The following is a 14,074-nucleotide window of genomic DNA, read 5'->3' as shown; positions in this document are numbered from 1 at the left end:
GTGTAGTTCATTTTTATTCACCTCTAATGTATTAATGGAGATGTTTTATCATCACAAACCTTGGATAAAATATATATCTGGTTTTAGGGTTAAAGCACCATGACAGAAAAAAAAAGACATCCAGGCCTCTAAAATGAAAGAAAACTTAATACTGAACCAAGATGCAGAAAGAAATGTGAATACAGAGAAGACAGAGACAAAATCAGGGAGTTTAATAGAGAACGACTACACATACTGATCATGCCTTGCTGGTGAATCCAAACATGGATAAGCATTAACTGAGACAAGATGCTGCAAATGTCAAACTACAATGTTGTGGGAAAATGTCATAATATAATGCAAACCACATATCGTTGTTTCAAGATTTGGAGGTACACAAATATTTCACATCATAACCAACACGTTTCATCACCACAAGTGCCGACTGGACACCTCCGACTGTAAGCCACAGACAGACGTATACTAACAAATTCACAACACTTTCCAAACAGGTTTAAATCGAGTGCTTTTTTCCTACCAAGCACGTCTGACTCAAAACAACTTGAGACAGCTGCACTAGAGTAAAACCTATGTCGTAGACGTGTTAATGAGTGGTCTCTACTTTTAGTAGGTTGGCTTCTTTTGTAGAGGTCAGAGTTTCTGTCACGCAGCCTGGTTAGACTGGAATCTGGACCTCTTGTGTAAAACGGGCTAATTGACAAAGGGAGTGAGCCAGAGCATATGGTTTGATTTTAACAGTGTGGGTGGTGTTTTTCCAAGCCTTACTGACAGCCCTTCCACCTTCTGTTTCATCTAATTTCTCCTAATTAGACCTGACCTTCACCTTAATGACCACTCACTCAGACACAAAGGGTTTGTCTTAGTTTACTCTCAATGTGCCTTTTTGTACATATTTTACATGTGGGTGTAAAAAGATACAGATAAAACATTGGGGAAAAAGATCAAACCAGTGATACATTTGTATGCATTCCTACAGTATGTGCAACAGACAAATGGCAGGTGTTACTAATTTAACACACACACTGTCTCTTAGGCTCCTTTTCCTGTTGTTCCACTTGCAGGATAAACACGGTTTGGTGAATATGCATTAGTCTCTCTTGGTAACTGTGCTGACAAATTTGCAATATTGGTACAAAAACACAGTGTGGCCTCTGCTGTTAGATATATGGTTTTGAATTACTCTCTTTCAGAAGAACGTAGGTTAATTCTGCGTTTTTCTGTAGATGAAATAATAAAAAAGGGTAAAAATGAAAGGGTAAAATACCTACTGTTGCCACGTAACTGCATCTACAACAGAGCCAGCATTCTTCATGAACCTGAAAGAAAACACAAATGTCATTAACTGATTCGTTGTATTTTGTCTTCAATATATGACAACCTATGTCTTCCTTACACAATTACAATATGGCTATATGAATATTACAACATTTTACCCATTTAACTGTTAGTGCTCAGTTTATTTAACAAAAATATTTTTAATTCAAGTGCACATATGTCACCTTCACTTTATCTCAAGAAGAAAACAAAATCTATCTAGGTGACAAAAGCCATAATTCACTAAAACTCTTTGCCAACTGTCATAAAATGTGTTGCAGTGTTCATTCTTTTAGCAGGTAAGCAATTGGTAATTAATTAGACTTCAGGATTAAAGTCAAATTTCTGAAAATCAATCAAGACAAATTATAAATATAAGAAAAGTGTAATTTAACAGCTGAGAGCTCCTTAAAAAGACAGCAAATGGTGTGTATGCATTATGCAGATTTTCTGTCATTTTAAAATATGTGTATGCAGCAGTCTAGATTTCGCTTATAAAAATGAGTTCTTTCATAGTTATATAGCTTACATAGCATAATTACATGGTTTGACAGTCACTGTTGGGTCCATATATTTTTGTGATGCTTTGCCAAACCCTTGCTGCAGCTGTCTTCAGTTACTGTTCCTTCATGGCTCTTTCTACCTCTGGTTTTGTCTGCAAGTGAAATGCAGCTCTATTGCAATAACAAAGCCAATGTGGAATATTCCACTTCCTGATCTTTCAAAACCTTTTTACAGATTTAGGTAACTCTCCATCTGTACTGTGATGTGCTAAAGAATTACCTTTGGGAATGAGGCTAAACACAGACTGCAATACTTTATACTTCTGACATCATTCATCTGCTTTTGTCACATCACCAGCAAACTACACTGAAAGTCATGCTTGTCCATGCATTGCACTGCCTTCACTCTTCACCCAAGAGATGTAGTATGCTTCAGATTAAAGGTAGCTCTTAGTCACATCTGCCTACATAAGACTGAGCTGGTAGTGTAGAACCTCTATTTTCACTTGTCTTGTCAAAAGTCTTTTATTAGGGTAGATTTTTGTAGTGATTTTATTTAATCATGGAAAGGATCCTGTGATCATCTACGACTTATCTTCCACAGTGTCCATGAATTTCTATGTTGTCTAGCTGAACAGTGCACTCTATCCTCCAAATGAACAAAATTGTTGAGCAGGTCAGTTCTAACTATTTATTTTTTTACTGTTTAAGGTCGGTTCCACTTATTTTTCATTTGCAATTTCTGCTCATTTGAAGAGACAATAACAGCCTCCAAGTCCAAAATGGAATGAACACCAGAACTGTTTAGTATATAAAGATATGCTACACCTATCCATAAGACATATAATAAAATAAAATAAAATAATTAAATGAGAAGGACAATTAAATTGAACCCTCTGAAAATATTTTGAGTCCCTCAAAAGTGAATGCAATATTTCTGTTCAATCCCTTAAGCACACCCTTTCACGACATATTCAGTCTAACATTGAATTTGAAAATAAACAAATGTAAGTATCATGGCAAATCTGCAAACTACTAGTTTTATTATTATTATTTTTAGCTAATTAGAGTTGCTGATTCTATAGCTTGAGGATTTGATTTGTTAATTTTCAGTTTAATTGTTATTAATAAAAGGAAAATCATCTGAGAGTAGAATCATCCTGTACACAAACACTGTGCAAACACAGAGTCGCCTCTTTGCATCTGTGTATGTTTCCTGATCTACCTGACCCAAATCGCTCCATATTTGGCTGTAACAGCTTGTCAGACATGCCAAAATGTGCGTCTCTAAACATCATGTCATAGAAACACAACTTTCACTGGGCTGGCTTGTTTAGTCTGTGCAGCTCAGATATTTGGACTCTTGAGCTGCTCAGCATCTAATTAATCTTATTTCCTGAGAGCAGCAGAGTAGTTGGGCTGTCAAACACATGAGCAACCCCCTCGTAACAGTGTCAAACACACAAGAATCGTCGTGTCGTTAAATGCGACACCCATGACCCATGGGTACTCCGGCTCTCGACTCTTCATCTTCTCAATCGTCCTCCTCTTCTCACTACTCATCTTCTATGTCCTCCCTTTGTTCTGATAACACTGCTCATTAATCAGTCTGACTATTACAGTACACATACACACATGTGAGCAAAAATATACACCTTTTTGCTTCTGACTAAATCTGAACTGTCAGTGCTCAGTGAGATAAAAGGCAGCTCCTAACGGTTTCACTGATTTAAGTAGTTCAAGTACATAGTGGAGACAGATCCATACCAAATTATTCTTTTTCCATAGTCTTCCAACTACCTGTCAAAATGTGTGTGGCTGCCGAGAGGCTAACATATATTGAGACATTAAACTGTTCCTGTGAATTTAAGTACACATGTGCTTATATACTTGTGCATGTGAAAACATTTTAACACATAAACATATTCAATTTACTTTATAGATGGTATTTTGGTTAAATGGCATGCTGACCCCATTTATTCAACAAATTAAAACCAGAACTATGTATCCCACCTCCATCACTTCTAATTGTCTTATTAGCTCTGTAATAAATCTCCTAAACCTCTTGTGACAGATTAGTGGACCGCAGAATATAGCTTCCTTTCAGCCACACAAAATAGATGTTAAGTTTTCATGGTTGCTGCGCAGGAGCACGTCTAACATCTGCATTTATTCACCAAAATCTATCAGACATTGCAAAATGTTCCCAACATTGTCATGTTTATGACTGTGTGTATCTGACCAGTTGCTTTTATATATACAAAAGTCTAAGTGGAAGCTAAAAGGGAACAAAGCGTTCTCCATTGCTGCCCCCAGTTTATGGAATAAATGCCTGTGCACTTTAGACAGTCACCTCCACAGCCCATTTTTAAAACACATTTATACTCTCTGGCCTTCGACCGGGCATTATACATTGATCTTACTTGCCTTTGTTTTATTATGGGAGCTTGTTTGTGTTTTTATTCTATTCTAGTTGTTTTTAACGGTCCTGCATTTATTCACTTTTGGTTGCAGCACTTTGTATTTGCTGTGGTCGTTTTTAAATTGCTTTATAAATATTGCACACTGAATGTCTGAATAAAGTAATTAAACTTTAGATTGACTTGATAAGGGCCCCACGTAACATCTTAAAACATGAAGATGTTACGTAAAATATCTGTCAAGTTATCAACATCTAAATGATCATAACAACATTTTTCTATATATTACTAGCTTTTTATACACCACCCTTGTGAGTTTAATATAGAGTCTGACAATTTTATTATTTGGGTGATTTTGGCCTATCATAGATATATATAATGAATATATTATCCCCTGTGCACCACAACGAAGCTTTTCACGTTTTTGCTTGAGGTAACGTACATATGGTGTCGTTTGTTTGTCCACCAGTGCAATTTCAACCTTGTGGTTTACAGTTCTCTCTCAATGTCTGCAACAGAACCATGGCCACTTGGTTTCTTTGTGCTAAACTTCAAACTGGATTGCCAAAAAAACATAGTGGAAAATCTAAAAAAAATAAATACATTTTATATGTATATATTTATTGGTTGGATAGTGTATGCATTTCCAAAATTCCAGTATTAGTCAGGCTAATTTAAAACAATCAATCAAATTATTATATACTGCTCATAAAGTCAAAAACAAAGGGCAAAAAGTAATTTTGATAGTACTAAATTATTTTATTATCCAGTGGAAAAAAAGCAAACATTGCACCATAAGGTCACACTTTATTTGTATTGTCCAACACTGACAGAGTTGTGTATATACCTCCATGTTTGACTTTCACCCTTTGTTTGTTGTACTGGGCCAGTGATGCATTCATTTTAGTCAAGTTTGTTTCCATTTCAACAGACAGAAAAGCTCACAAAGGCGTTACTTTTTTGGAAATAATGATTTTGTTTGAGGAATACTGTCAGCTGTTTGGTTGACAGAACTAAGGATAAATTTCTTGTCTAAAATGAATTTCAACAAACTAAGACTTGTAGTAATACCCAAAGAAGCCTACATACCTGTGAGAGGCAATCTGGGGTTCGTTATTTGTAATGCAGCAAGGTCAAATTATGCTTTTAAAAAAGTTTTTGTCTTGGTTAACAATCACTATTAGATTATCCAAATTAAAGTTATGCACAAACGTTTCCAAATCATTAGTGAAAAGAGGAGAATGTGTTATTCTCTGATGGCACTGATTTGCTATTTGTATCCAAAGTGCATTTTGTAAATCACCAACTTGATCAACTGCAAGCCTTAAACTAATTTTGAATTAAGATTAGGTTAAGTTGAAGACAGCCAATTACATGCTCACTGCCAGTGGAAAAGTGGTTTGTGGAAGAACAAGATGGGGAGGTTTTTTTTTTTGTTTTGTTTTTTTAAATCTTTTGTCATTGAAGTTTTGAATTTCTAAGGATCACAACAAATTATGTTTCTTTTGCCTAAATTCAAGGGTTTGTTTCAGTGAGCCACACTTTGTAAAATATACTTGGACAGACTTCATTGAACTGATGAATTGATAAAGACAATACAAAATGAGTCAGCGCCTTAAAGGAGGTATTACTTTTCCGTTTTGTGCTCCATATTCACATCATGATCTTACGTTGCCCGTGAATTGTTAATGTTCTGATTTTCATCTGCCAGATAATTACAGCTTGTGAATGCAAGATAGATAAACCGTGGAGCTATAATATTGTGTGGCTACAATACAACTTGTCCAAAAACAACACAGTAATTTTCAGTGAAACAGAGTCCGAACAATTTAATCTTGCTTTCAGTCAACTTGAATAAAATTTTGGCCAGCTAAAGAAAGTATGTCTGAAAACCTTTTTGTTTTCCAAAGATTATAGTAATCTGTATCAAATGCTGGTGAATAATACTACACAATGACACTGTGACAATGTCTTGGTTAGTCTTTTGTTGTAAAGGTTTGGCTACCAAGTGTAACAATGCAACCTTTGCAGAGGACAGGCTGCAGTTGAAAGAGGGCGGTTAGATAAGCGACCAGAGTCAATCCAAAGCTGCTGCAGCTTCTGGGTGAGACAAGCAGGTGGGACGTTGCGCCATCACGTTATCAATCAGATGACACTTTATTTATGCTGACATGGTATAACTGAAGCTGAGACCCTAAAACCTGCAGAGTGGGAATCCATAAACACTGAATACAACTACAGAGTGTGAGTGTGTGTGTGTGCGTGCGTAAAACTTTTACCGAGCTTTACTGTGTTTAATGCATAAACTACTGCAGCATACTTTCCGCTACCTTCCCCCTTTCTTTTCCAGCAGGACAGCCTAAGAAGGAGTGTAATCCTGGCCAATCCCTGTTTTACTTGGTGACTCACCCATCCAGCAGCAGAATGGCGTTCTTCCGGGGTCGTCCTGCGTTGGGGCCAAAGAGGTGAGCTCGGTGGTAGAAGCGCACAGACTGCAGCAGGGTACGTAGTTTGGTGTAGTCCTGAGCCAACTGGGTGCTGTTGACCGCACGACCCACCATGCTGCGGTACGCATTGGGCTCTGGAAAGAGAAGACACAGTAGACTGAGGAAGATAAGAGTTTATACAAGCAGCATTGGGAAGATGACAAAGAATGATGTTGTTGTTGTAGTCTGATCCTGCTCATAGAATATCCAACAGCCAGTAGAAAAAAAGGATAATTGGCCAATTCACAGTAATACAGACAGATGGACATTGCTTCAAGGGAATAAATAGCCAAAGCACACAGGGTGGCCTTGCAGAATCAGTAAGCCTAAGAGAGTGAAGGATTTTTACAAAAGGAGAAAGACTGAACTTTTGCAGACTCATTGTTGATTAACAATTTCACTGAAGATTTTTCTGTACCAGGCTGTTTCATCCTAAAAACATAGGCTGCTAACATGTCTGCTTTATTAGTGTATGTTGATATGCTGTTTATGAGAACTATGAAATGATTAACTGCACATTTTAAAAGATAACCTTTAATTCATCATATAAATGTCCTCTATATCTTGTGCTACCTCAGCAATTTACTTGAAATTATTTCCTTTGTTGCAGTCACATATAAAGTTATTAGACATATGCTGCTACTCTTAGGCTTAGGCTGAAAAAAAGGGTGATAATAAGTTTTTAATGTGAGGGTATTTTTAGATTTTCAGAAAATTAAAAGAAAAAAATAGTTTACCCCTATGCGAACCCTTGGATTAACCCTTTAACTGCTACTGAACTTAAAAATCCTTCATTAAATCTGCAACAGTTTACTTTAGTTCTGTAACAAATTTGTATTACAAGTGACAATACAAGCATGAACTGTTATACTGCATTTAGTTTATACTTCGAATTTAATTTACTGCACTCAACCAGAGAGAATAATGATATGATTTTGGCAATAAAAACTATACAGTATGTTACCTTTAAAACACTTTCTTTTCCTTTTACTCCTCTAAATATTTTAAATAGTATCAAAACTGCAGATATGATTGTAAGTCATGTGTTTTAGTAGACAGTTTGAAGTATGTTGCTGTACTGACCATTGCCCAGCTCCCAGGAGATGTTGTATTTCTTCCCAGCGCTGTACTTCAGGAGGCTGAGGGTGGAGGAGGTGTTCCAGGAGTTGTCTGGATTTCTGTGTAGTGCGTTGAGCCCCAGGATCAGGTGCAGGCCAGCACAGTCGGCAAAGTTGTACAGTTTGTCTAAAGACCTGGCTGGGAAAAACCCACAAAGCAGTTGTAACTTTGATTCTTTTTACACGTATGGAATCATATGACCACATGAACATGATAGAAAACATGTGTAACTCATGGATTCCCTGATTCACATGCCCTCTGTTTCTATATGTTTATGTATACAGTAGCCCTTAAACCATATCTGTGGTGCTTTCTGCACCACAACTATGTATGTTTGCAACCGGCTACATTTTCTTTTCATTAAAAAAAAAAAAAAAGAAGAAGATGGAAAGGTGCTGACATTATGTAACATTATGCACTTTTATTATACTTATTTTAAAGTCAGCTTTATCAAAACATACCTTCAGACTTGGAGGAAAACAAAATTGAAGCAGTATAGGTTTGTGTCACGTGTATACTACTGTATTTACACTGTGAGTACTATGAAACCTGCTTAAAAACTTAAGATAATTAATCAGTTATGATAAAAACAAATCCAAAATGAGAATTCCAATAATTAATTGTTTTTACATTAGCTACTGAACAATATCTAAGCTGGTTCTGCTCAGTTCTTTGTGGATCAACTGATCAGTTTATTCGCATAGTGAAAATAGAAGTAAATCAACCAGAAATAGAGCCCAGCTTTGAGGAATGTTTATCTTGTCTGTGGCGTAGGTAACATTGTTGTGATTAACTGTGTACAAAGTTGTTTCCACCACTTCAGCTTTCAAACTAAACCATTCAAACAACCAAAGAGGACAACATTCCTTAGCCATACTGTGTAAGTACTCTGTAAGATGTACGTGGTGCAGGATATACCTGGAATGTATTCTGCAACCAGTTCTGAATTTCATGTGTTCATTTTTACACACGACAGCAGAGTTTCTTCCTTCAGCAACATTCAGTGAGAAGAATGCAGACAGACTGATTTTCCCATCATGGACTCCTGTGGTGATGCGCTCCTCAAAGCATCAGGCACAGGATTGTTCTGTTCTGCAGCTGACTGCTCACTCATGTTTATGTCTGCTGTCTCCATTAGAACACATTATTCTCCCTATGCAGTAGAGGATAAGGCCAACTGCAGATGTTGGCATACAGTGAGAGTGCCAAAAGTGTTTGTTTATATTTTAATGTGTGACTGTAGGCTGCTCCTGGATATCTTAGGCTCTTGTTTTGAAATTTAATCTGTTTGGATTCATTCCATTAATGTAAATATTACCTTGAACTCTAACCCTTACTTCCTAGGTTCAACAGGGACCAGATGAAGACTGTGCAGGTCTGGTTCCTGCTAGAATTTGCTCTCAGCTCTGGATTTGGCACCACCTGAGTTTGCCAAATGATAGCTTTGTCCAAAGTGGAATGAAGACAAATGCAGAGCAGACTCGCGTGCATGTAAAAGGTTTGGATACGTGTCATGCCAATAAAAGGCATAGTATTTAAAAATGGATACAACTAGCTTCAACAGAGGACACATTTAAATAGTGAGTAATGCTTATTAAGTTATATCTGAACTCAAATGTGTTTGTGTATTCAGCATTTACTCCAACCCTTTATTTCTAGTAGAGCACTGGCTATGTATAATCCAAAGAGCAAATAGAGAGAACAGAAAGATTGCTTGTTGCACCTGGCATTAATCTGCTCTCTGCTAATAGCAGGACAAAGCCTGAAAAGCAAAAAATGTTTGCAGCAACAATAGCTTTATTCCACAAAGCTCTTTTGGGGAGTGTATATCTCCTGGGTAAACTCCCCGTTCTCTGTCTCATTAATAACTATCAATAATGTTATTATCATAACTGCTATTATTGTAACTTCTTCCCTTTGTGGTTGGAATCAGAGTGGCGTCTGTTTGCAGCAGCAGAGTTGAGGGCAACTGGACAGAGAAAGTAGGGCCAGATGTGGCTGTCAAGATGAGTGATTCCAGGCCTTTCCTCACCTGATATCTGAGCAGAAGGCAACCAGCCTTACTGCAAGACACAGCTAGCAGGCCTGCAAACACATCATAAAAGCATCATGAGATGTATCAAGCTACTAAAAATACTGTTTCTCTGCTGGCTGATCTAAGAGCAGTGTGTAAAATAAGAGTCTATGTGTGCATGTCAGGCTGGTTACTGCTAAATCTTTATACCGAGTCTAGGTCTTAAGCTTATGAAACACACGTAACTGTTGTCGTATAAGCTGAAGGTGCTAAAAGATATTTTGCACTCAGTAATTTTAAACATAAATTTTGCTTTTCACCTAGACTATTAGATAAATAATTGCATGTTTGACAGCATACTCATCTAATGGATCTATTATACAGACTTTATAAATGCATATTTATTCATATGCATACGATGATTCCAGCTTATCAAATGAAAGGATCTGTCATTTCTCCTGTAAGTTAAATGAACAGGGAAAATAAACATGCGCCCCCAAATATCTGAAGAAATCAACTTGGTACCTGCAAAGGTATGACCTCTATCATTATCAGAATTTTTGGACATATTTTTGATTTTGGTTAAATAACTAGTAATCGAAATGATTAATTGCAGCTCTAGCAGTCTTAGCACTGTATTTATACTTATTGTAAAGAAGAGTTGAAATTAAGGCTGACCTAGACCCATTTTGTGTGTCCGATTATGGGTAAAAAAGAAATATATAAAATATATAAAATTCTGTTGATAAGGTCTCCTTTTTAAAATAAAAGCAATCCCCTGTTAGCCCATTGGTGAGCAGTTGTTGGAGTCTCTTTTTCACACTGACAGCAGCTTGTAAAGAACATACATTACAGCATAGCCCAGCATAGCAAAGCTCTTGCTTATCATCTAGGAGGTGGAGATCATGTGTTTTCTTAAAAGCAGAAACAGGTATATTTGCTATCCTGATGTCAGAAAATCTGCGACTTACTGGGGCAAACTTGACCCCCATACATAAAGCTATGCAGACACTAAAAAGCCTTTAAGATACAAGTCAGTGATCTTGGTCAGACAAAATGAAGGCACTGTAAATTAATCTATTTCATCTGTTATAGCTCACCATCACATCTGTGTGATGCTAGAGCACAAATGCTCCAGGATTCAATGAACTCCAGAGACATACTGTGGTTGGAATTCTGAAGGGAATACCAGAACTTACTATTTCTGGATAATCACTCACAAACTTAGACACAGATAATCAATAAAGCAAACATTAAATTGTCTTTTCTGTTCATCCCAATTACATTTAATAATATCTCTGAAGCACTTATCATTATTCAGCTTTCAGTTTTTAAGAAAACTAAATCCTTCAGAAACAGGTCTTACATTGTAATGTGGTTTAAAACAGGTCTCAAAATTCTCAATTACACACAAAACAATGAAAGCCTGTCTAAGAGGTCAGACTTTACTGTACTCAGCTACAATCTTCTCTTTTATCTTACAAACAGTCCAGCCAGAAACAAGCAGAACAAATCCCAGAAAGCCGTGTGTGCACGGGTGTGCATTTGCTTATATGTGTGATTCTGCTGGCGTGCCTTTGTGTGTTTGTGTGTAGCGGAAAGAGTGGAGTCTGGATATTGTCAAGCTGTCTATCTGATAGAAAAGCCGGCTCTGTGAAGCAGAGCGGCCGGCAGCATCAGTCAGCGATATGCCTCATTTCTGCAGTTCTGCATATTCCTTCAAACACTGAGGTACACATATGTCTATGTGCACCAGGCCTCTATGCACTCACACAGTGTTTACTGGTTTACATACCACCCACATGAGCAGACACCCATTTAAAGTTTCCAATGAAATCCCACTCTTTTCTAGCTCTGTGCTTTCACTAGGTTACTGTAGCTGACAGGACAGGTGTATTTTTACATGAAAGTTGTTGCTATTACAGCTTGGATTTGTTTCACTTTTGAGCTGCTAGATTCGCCTTCGTTATATCACACAGCCTCACTAAAATTTCATAAAAGTTATGAAAAACAGATTGAGACGAGGATCACACAACAGAGCTTAAAAAAGCAAGGGACGGCATAAATATAAAAACCTAAAATTTGAACTTAAAACATGAAGCACCATCAGGATTTCTTTTAAATCACAGAGATACTATATTAAGACTATATTTTTATTATCAGTGAACAACCACATTTAACTGAGAGTATACATTACACAAAAACATTGCAACCATTCCAGACTACTCTGCAACATATGTTTTTGTGTACTGGGAGGAAAGTGAATGCAGGCTACAGATATGCAGACAGAACAAGTAGCCTTTCCTGCCTAAAATGTGAGGGATCATTTGGAATTTAGTTTCAGTGATTTATGAAAACATTTCTTGCTTTGAGCATCAAAAACAGAGTATATCCATGCATTCTCCACCATTTATGCCTTGGGAGACAAAAATACCAAGCACAGCAGAAATTAGTTTTCTGTTTTCATTAGATATTTAATTCAATACCGAAACAAAGTTGCCAACACAATTTACAACTACTAGTTGAATGGAAATCAGTCTGGAGTGGGTGTGTGCACACATTCACACACACAAATTTCAAACCCAAAATGTAACCATACCCTATTCTTAATGCCTTCACCTTTAAAATGTTATGATTTATGTCATAGGACTTGGCTTTTGTGCTCATTAGGATGACATGTCTGCATAATTTGACTGTGTAAACAGACCTAGGTCCCCACAACATGAGTAATACCCGGACCGCTCACAGAAAAAAAGACTGCAGCTGAGTTCTGGCTTGCTTTAAAAGCCAAATCAAAACTGAATCCTCAAGAGACATGTGCAGACAGGGTAGAAGGCTGTTTAGAGAAATTAATTGTGAGTCTTTTTTCCTGTTTATGGACACAATATGTTTTCCATAGATGCACATGTGGCAGTCAAGTTTCCAGAGTTCTTGAAAAGTGTCCACACTGCTAATGAAGATGATCTAAAATGAATTCTAAAACTTTTTATGTTATTTTTCTTTCCTCTAATGATTTAATAACTTTGTAGATGTAGGAGGAAAAGAGAGTTATGCATGAAATAAAATCACACTGAGCACACTGCCGCCCTGTAGGTGCTTGTAATTTTCTCTGTCAGCTGTAAAAACTCACAGCGCACTGGCTTAAAGTTTGCAGTGAAACGCACACTGTAAACTCAATGGGGAAAAGATGGTGGAAATGGCTATTCTGAAACAATACATCCATCAAATTATTGTTAACATGCTGGAGAAAATTGTTGATGACAGTTTATGAGGCTTTACCAGATGGATTAAAATTAATCTAACATTTATACTTACACACAACACGTGCGGTTACAACATGCAAGATGATGTCATGAAAGATTTGGAATTAAACTGCCCAAATATCCAGGAAAATTCAAGCTCAGTGCATTTATCATCGCCACCTCCATTATGGCTACAATTTCCAGCAGCTCCAGTGGTTCATCTCTGCCTTCTGTTTCTCATTGGTCGGGTCATCCACTAACCAGATCCTCTCAGGCTGCAGAGCAAGACAGTGTGACTGAAGCAAGATCATCTGAAGACTGATATATCCAATTATTTCAACAGCTAGTCAAATGCTCAAGAGCAGCTATCGATCAAACCGCAGTTTAACAATTCATCCATATCGGTGAAACCCAGACCAGTATACTGTTACGGTCGCTGTGCACAAAGATGTTAAAAGAGGTGTTTTGCTATGTTCGCGTGGTATATCTATGACTTACCCTGACGCTAGCTTGACACTGAATGTTATGGTTGCGCAGAGGGAAAATGTGGTTCTAATATACTGCGAGCCTGTGCTGCTCCACCAGCATGTTGCACAGAACCCAACGCCTCCATGTTTACACAAACACACATCTCCACATGGACTCTTCTTTCATACAGGGGGGCTCCACTTCAGCAAAACCATTCAGGTCAAACCACTTTTGTATTTTGGAAGAATGCAAGATATGTGGTGGGCACCTGTTTTCAATTCTGTTAGTAGAGGGGGACTGATATGTGTGTGCGTCCATATGTGTTGAAACCAGAATGTGAGAGAGAGATTATCTCAATCTGTGAATTTGCTCTGACTAGACTTGTGTGTGGCCCCCTTCTGTGAACCCAGTGTAAAGAGATGCAGAGCAGCTCGACAGGACTGGTGAGTAAGATGAGTGGTATGTTAACATACGCTGTTCTTGATGTAAAGTACAACAACTCTGTGCT

General features: G+C 37.4%; 1 protein-coding gene across 1 annotated transcript in view; it reads right to left on the bottom strand.

Moving 5' to 3' along the window:
- The window catches only part of hpse2 (heparanase 2), a 48,953-nt gene that overhangs the window by 14,386 nt on the left and 20,493 nt on the right, over positions 1 to 14,074 (bottom strand). Inside the window, exons 4-6 of the mRNA XM_005743841.1 lie at positions 7,807 to 7,980; positions 6,647 to 6,818; positions 1,269 to 1,316 (exon numbers count right to left, since the gene is read on the bottom strand). Of these exons, the coding sequence (XP_005743898.1) occupies positions 1,269 to 1,316; positions 6,647 to 6,818; positions 7,807 to 7,980 (394 nt within the window). The remainder of the gene's footprint in view (positions 1 to 1,268; positions 1,317 to 6,646; positions 6,819 to 7,806; positions 7,981 to 14,074) is intronic.

This window comes from Pundamilia nyererei, unplaced genomic scaffold, assembly GCF_000239375.1.
Source record: "Pundamilia nyererei isolate P.nyererei 1_Seehausen unplaced genomic scaffold, PunNye1.0 scaffold00136, whole genome shotgun sequence".
NCBI classification, from domain to species: domain Eukaryota; kingdom Metazoa; phylum Chordata; class Actinopteri; order Cichliformes; family Cichlidae; genus Pundamilia; species Pundamilia nyererei.
This window is presented reverse-complemented; position numbering and strand designations above follow the sequence as displayed.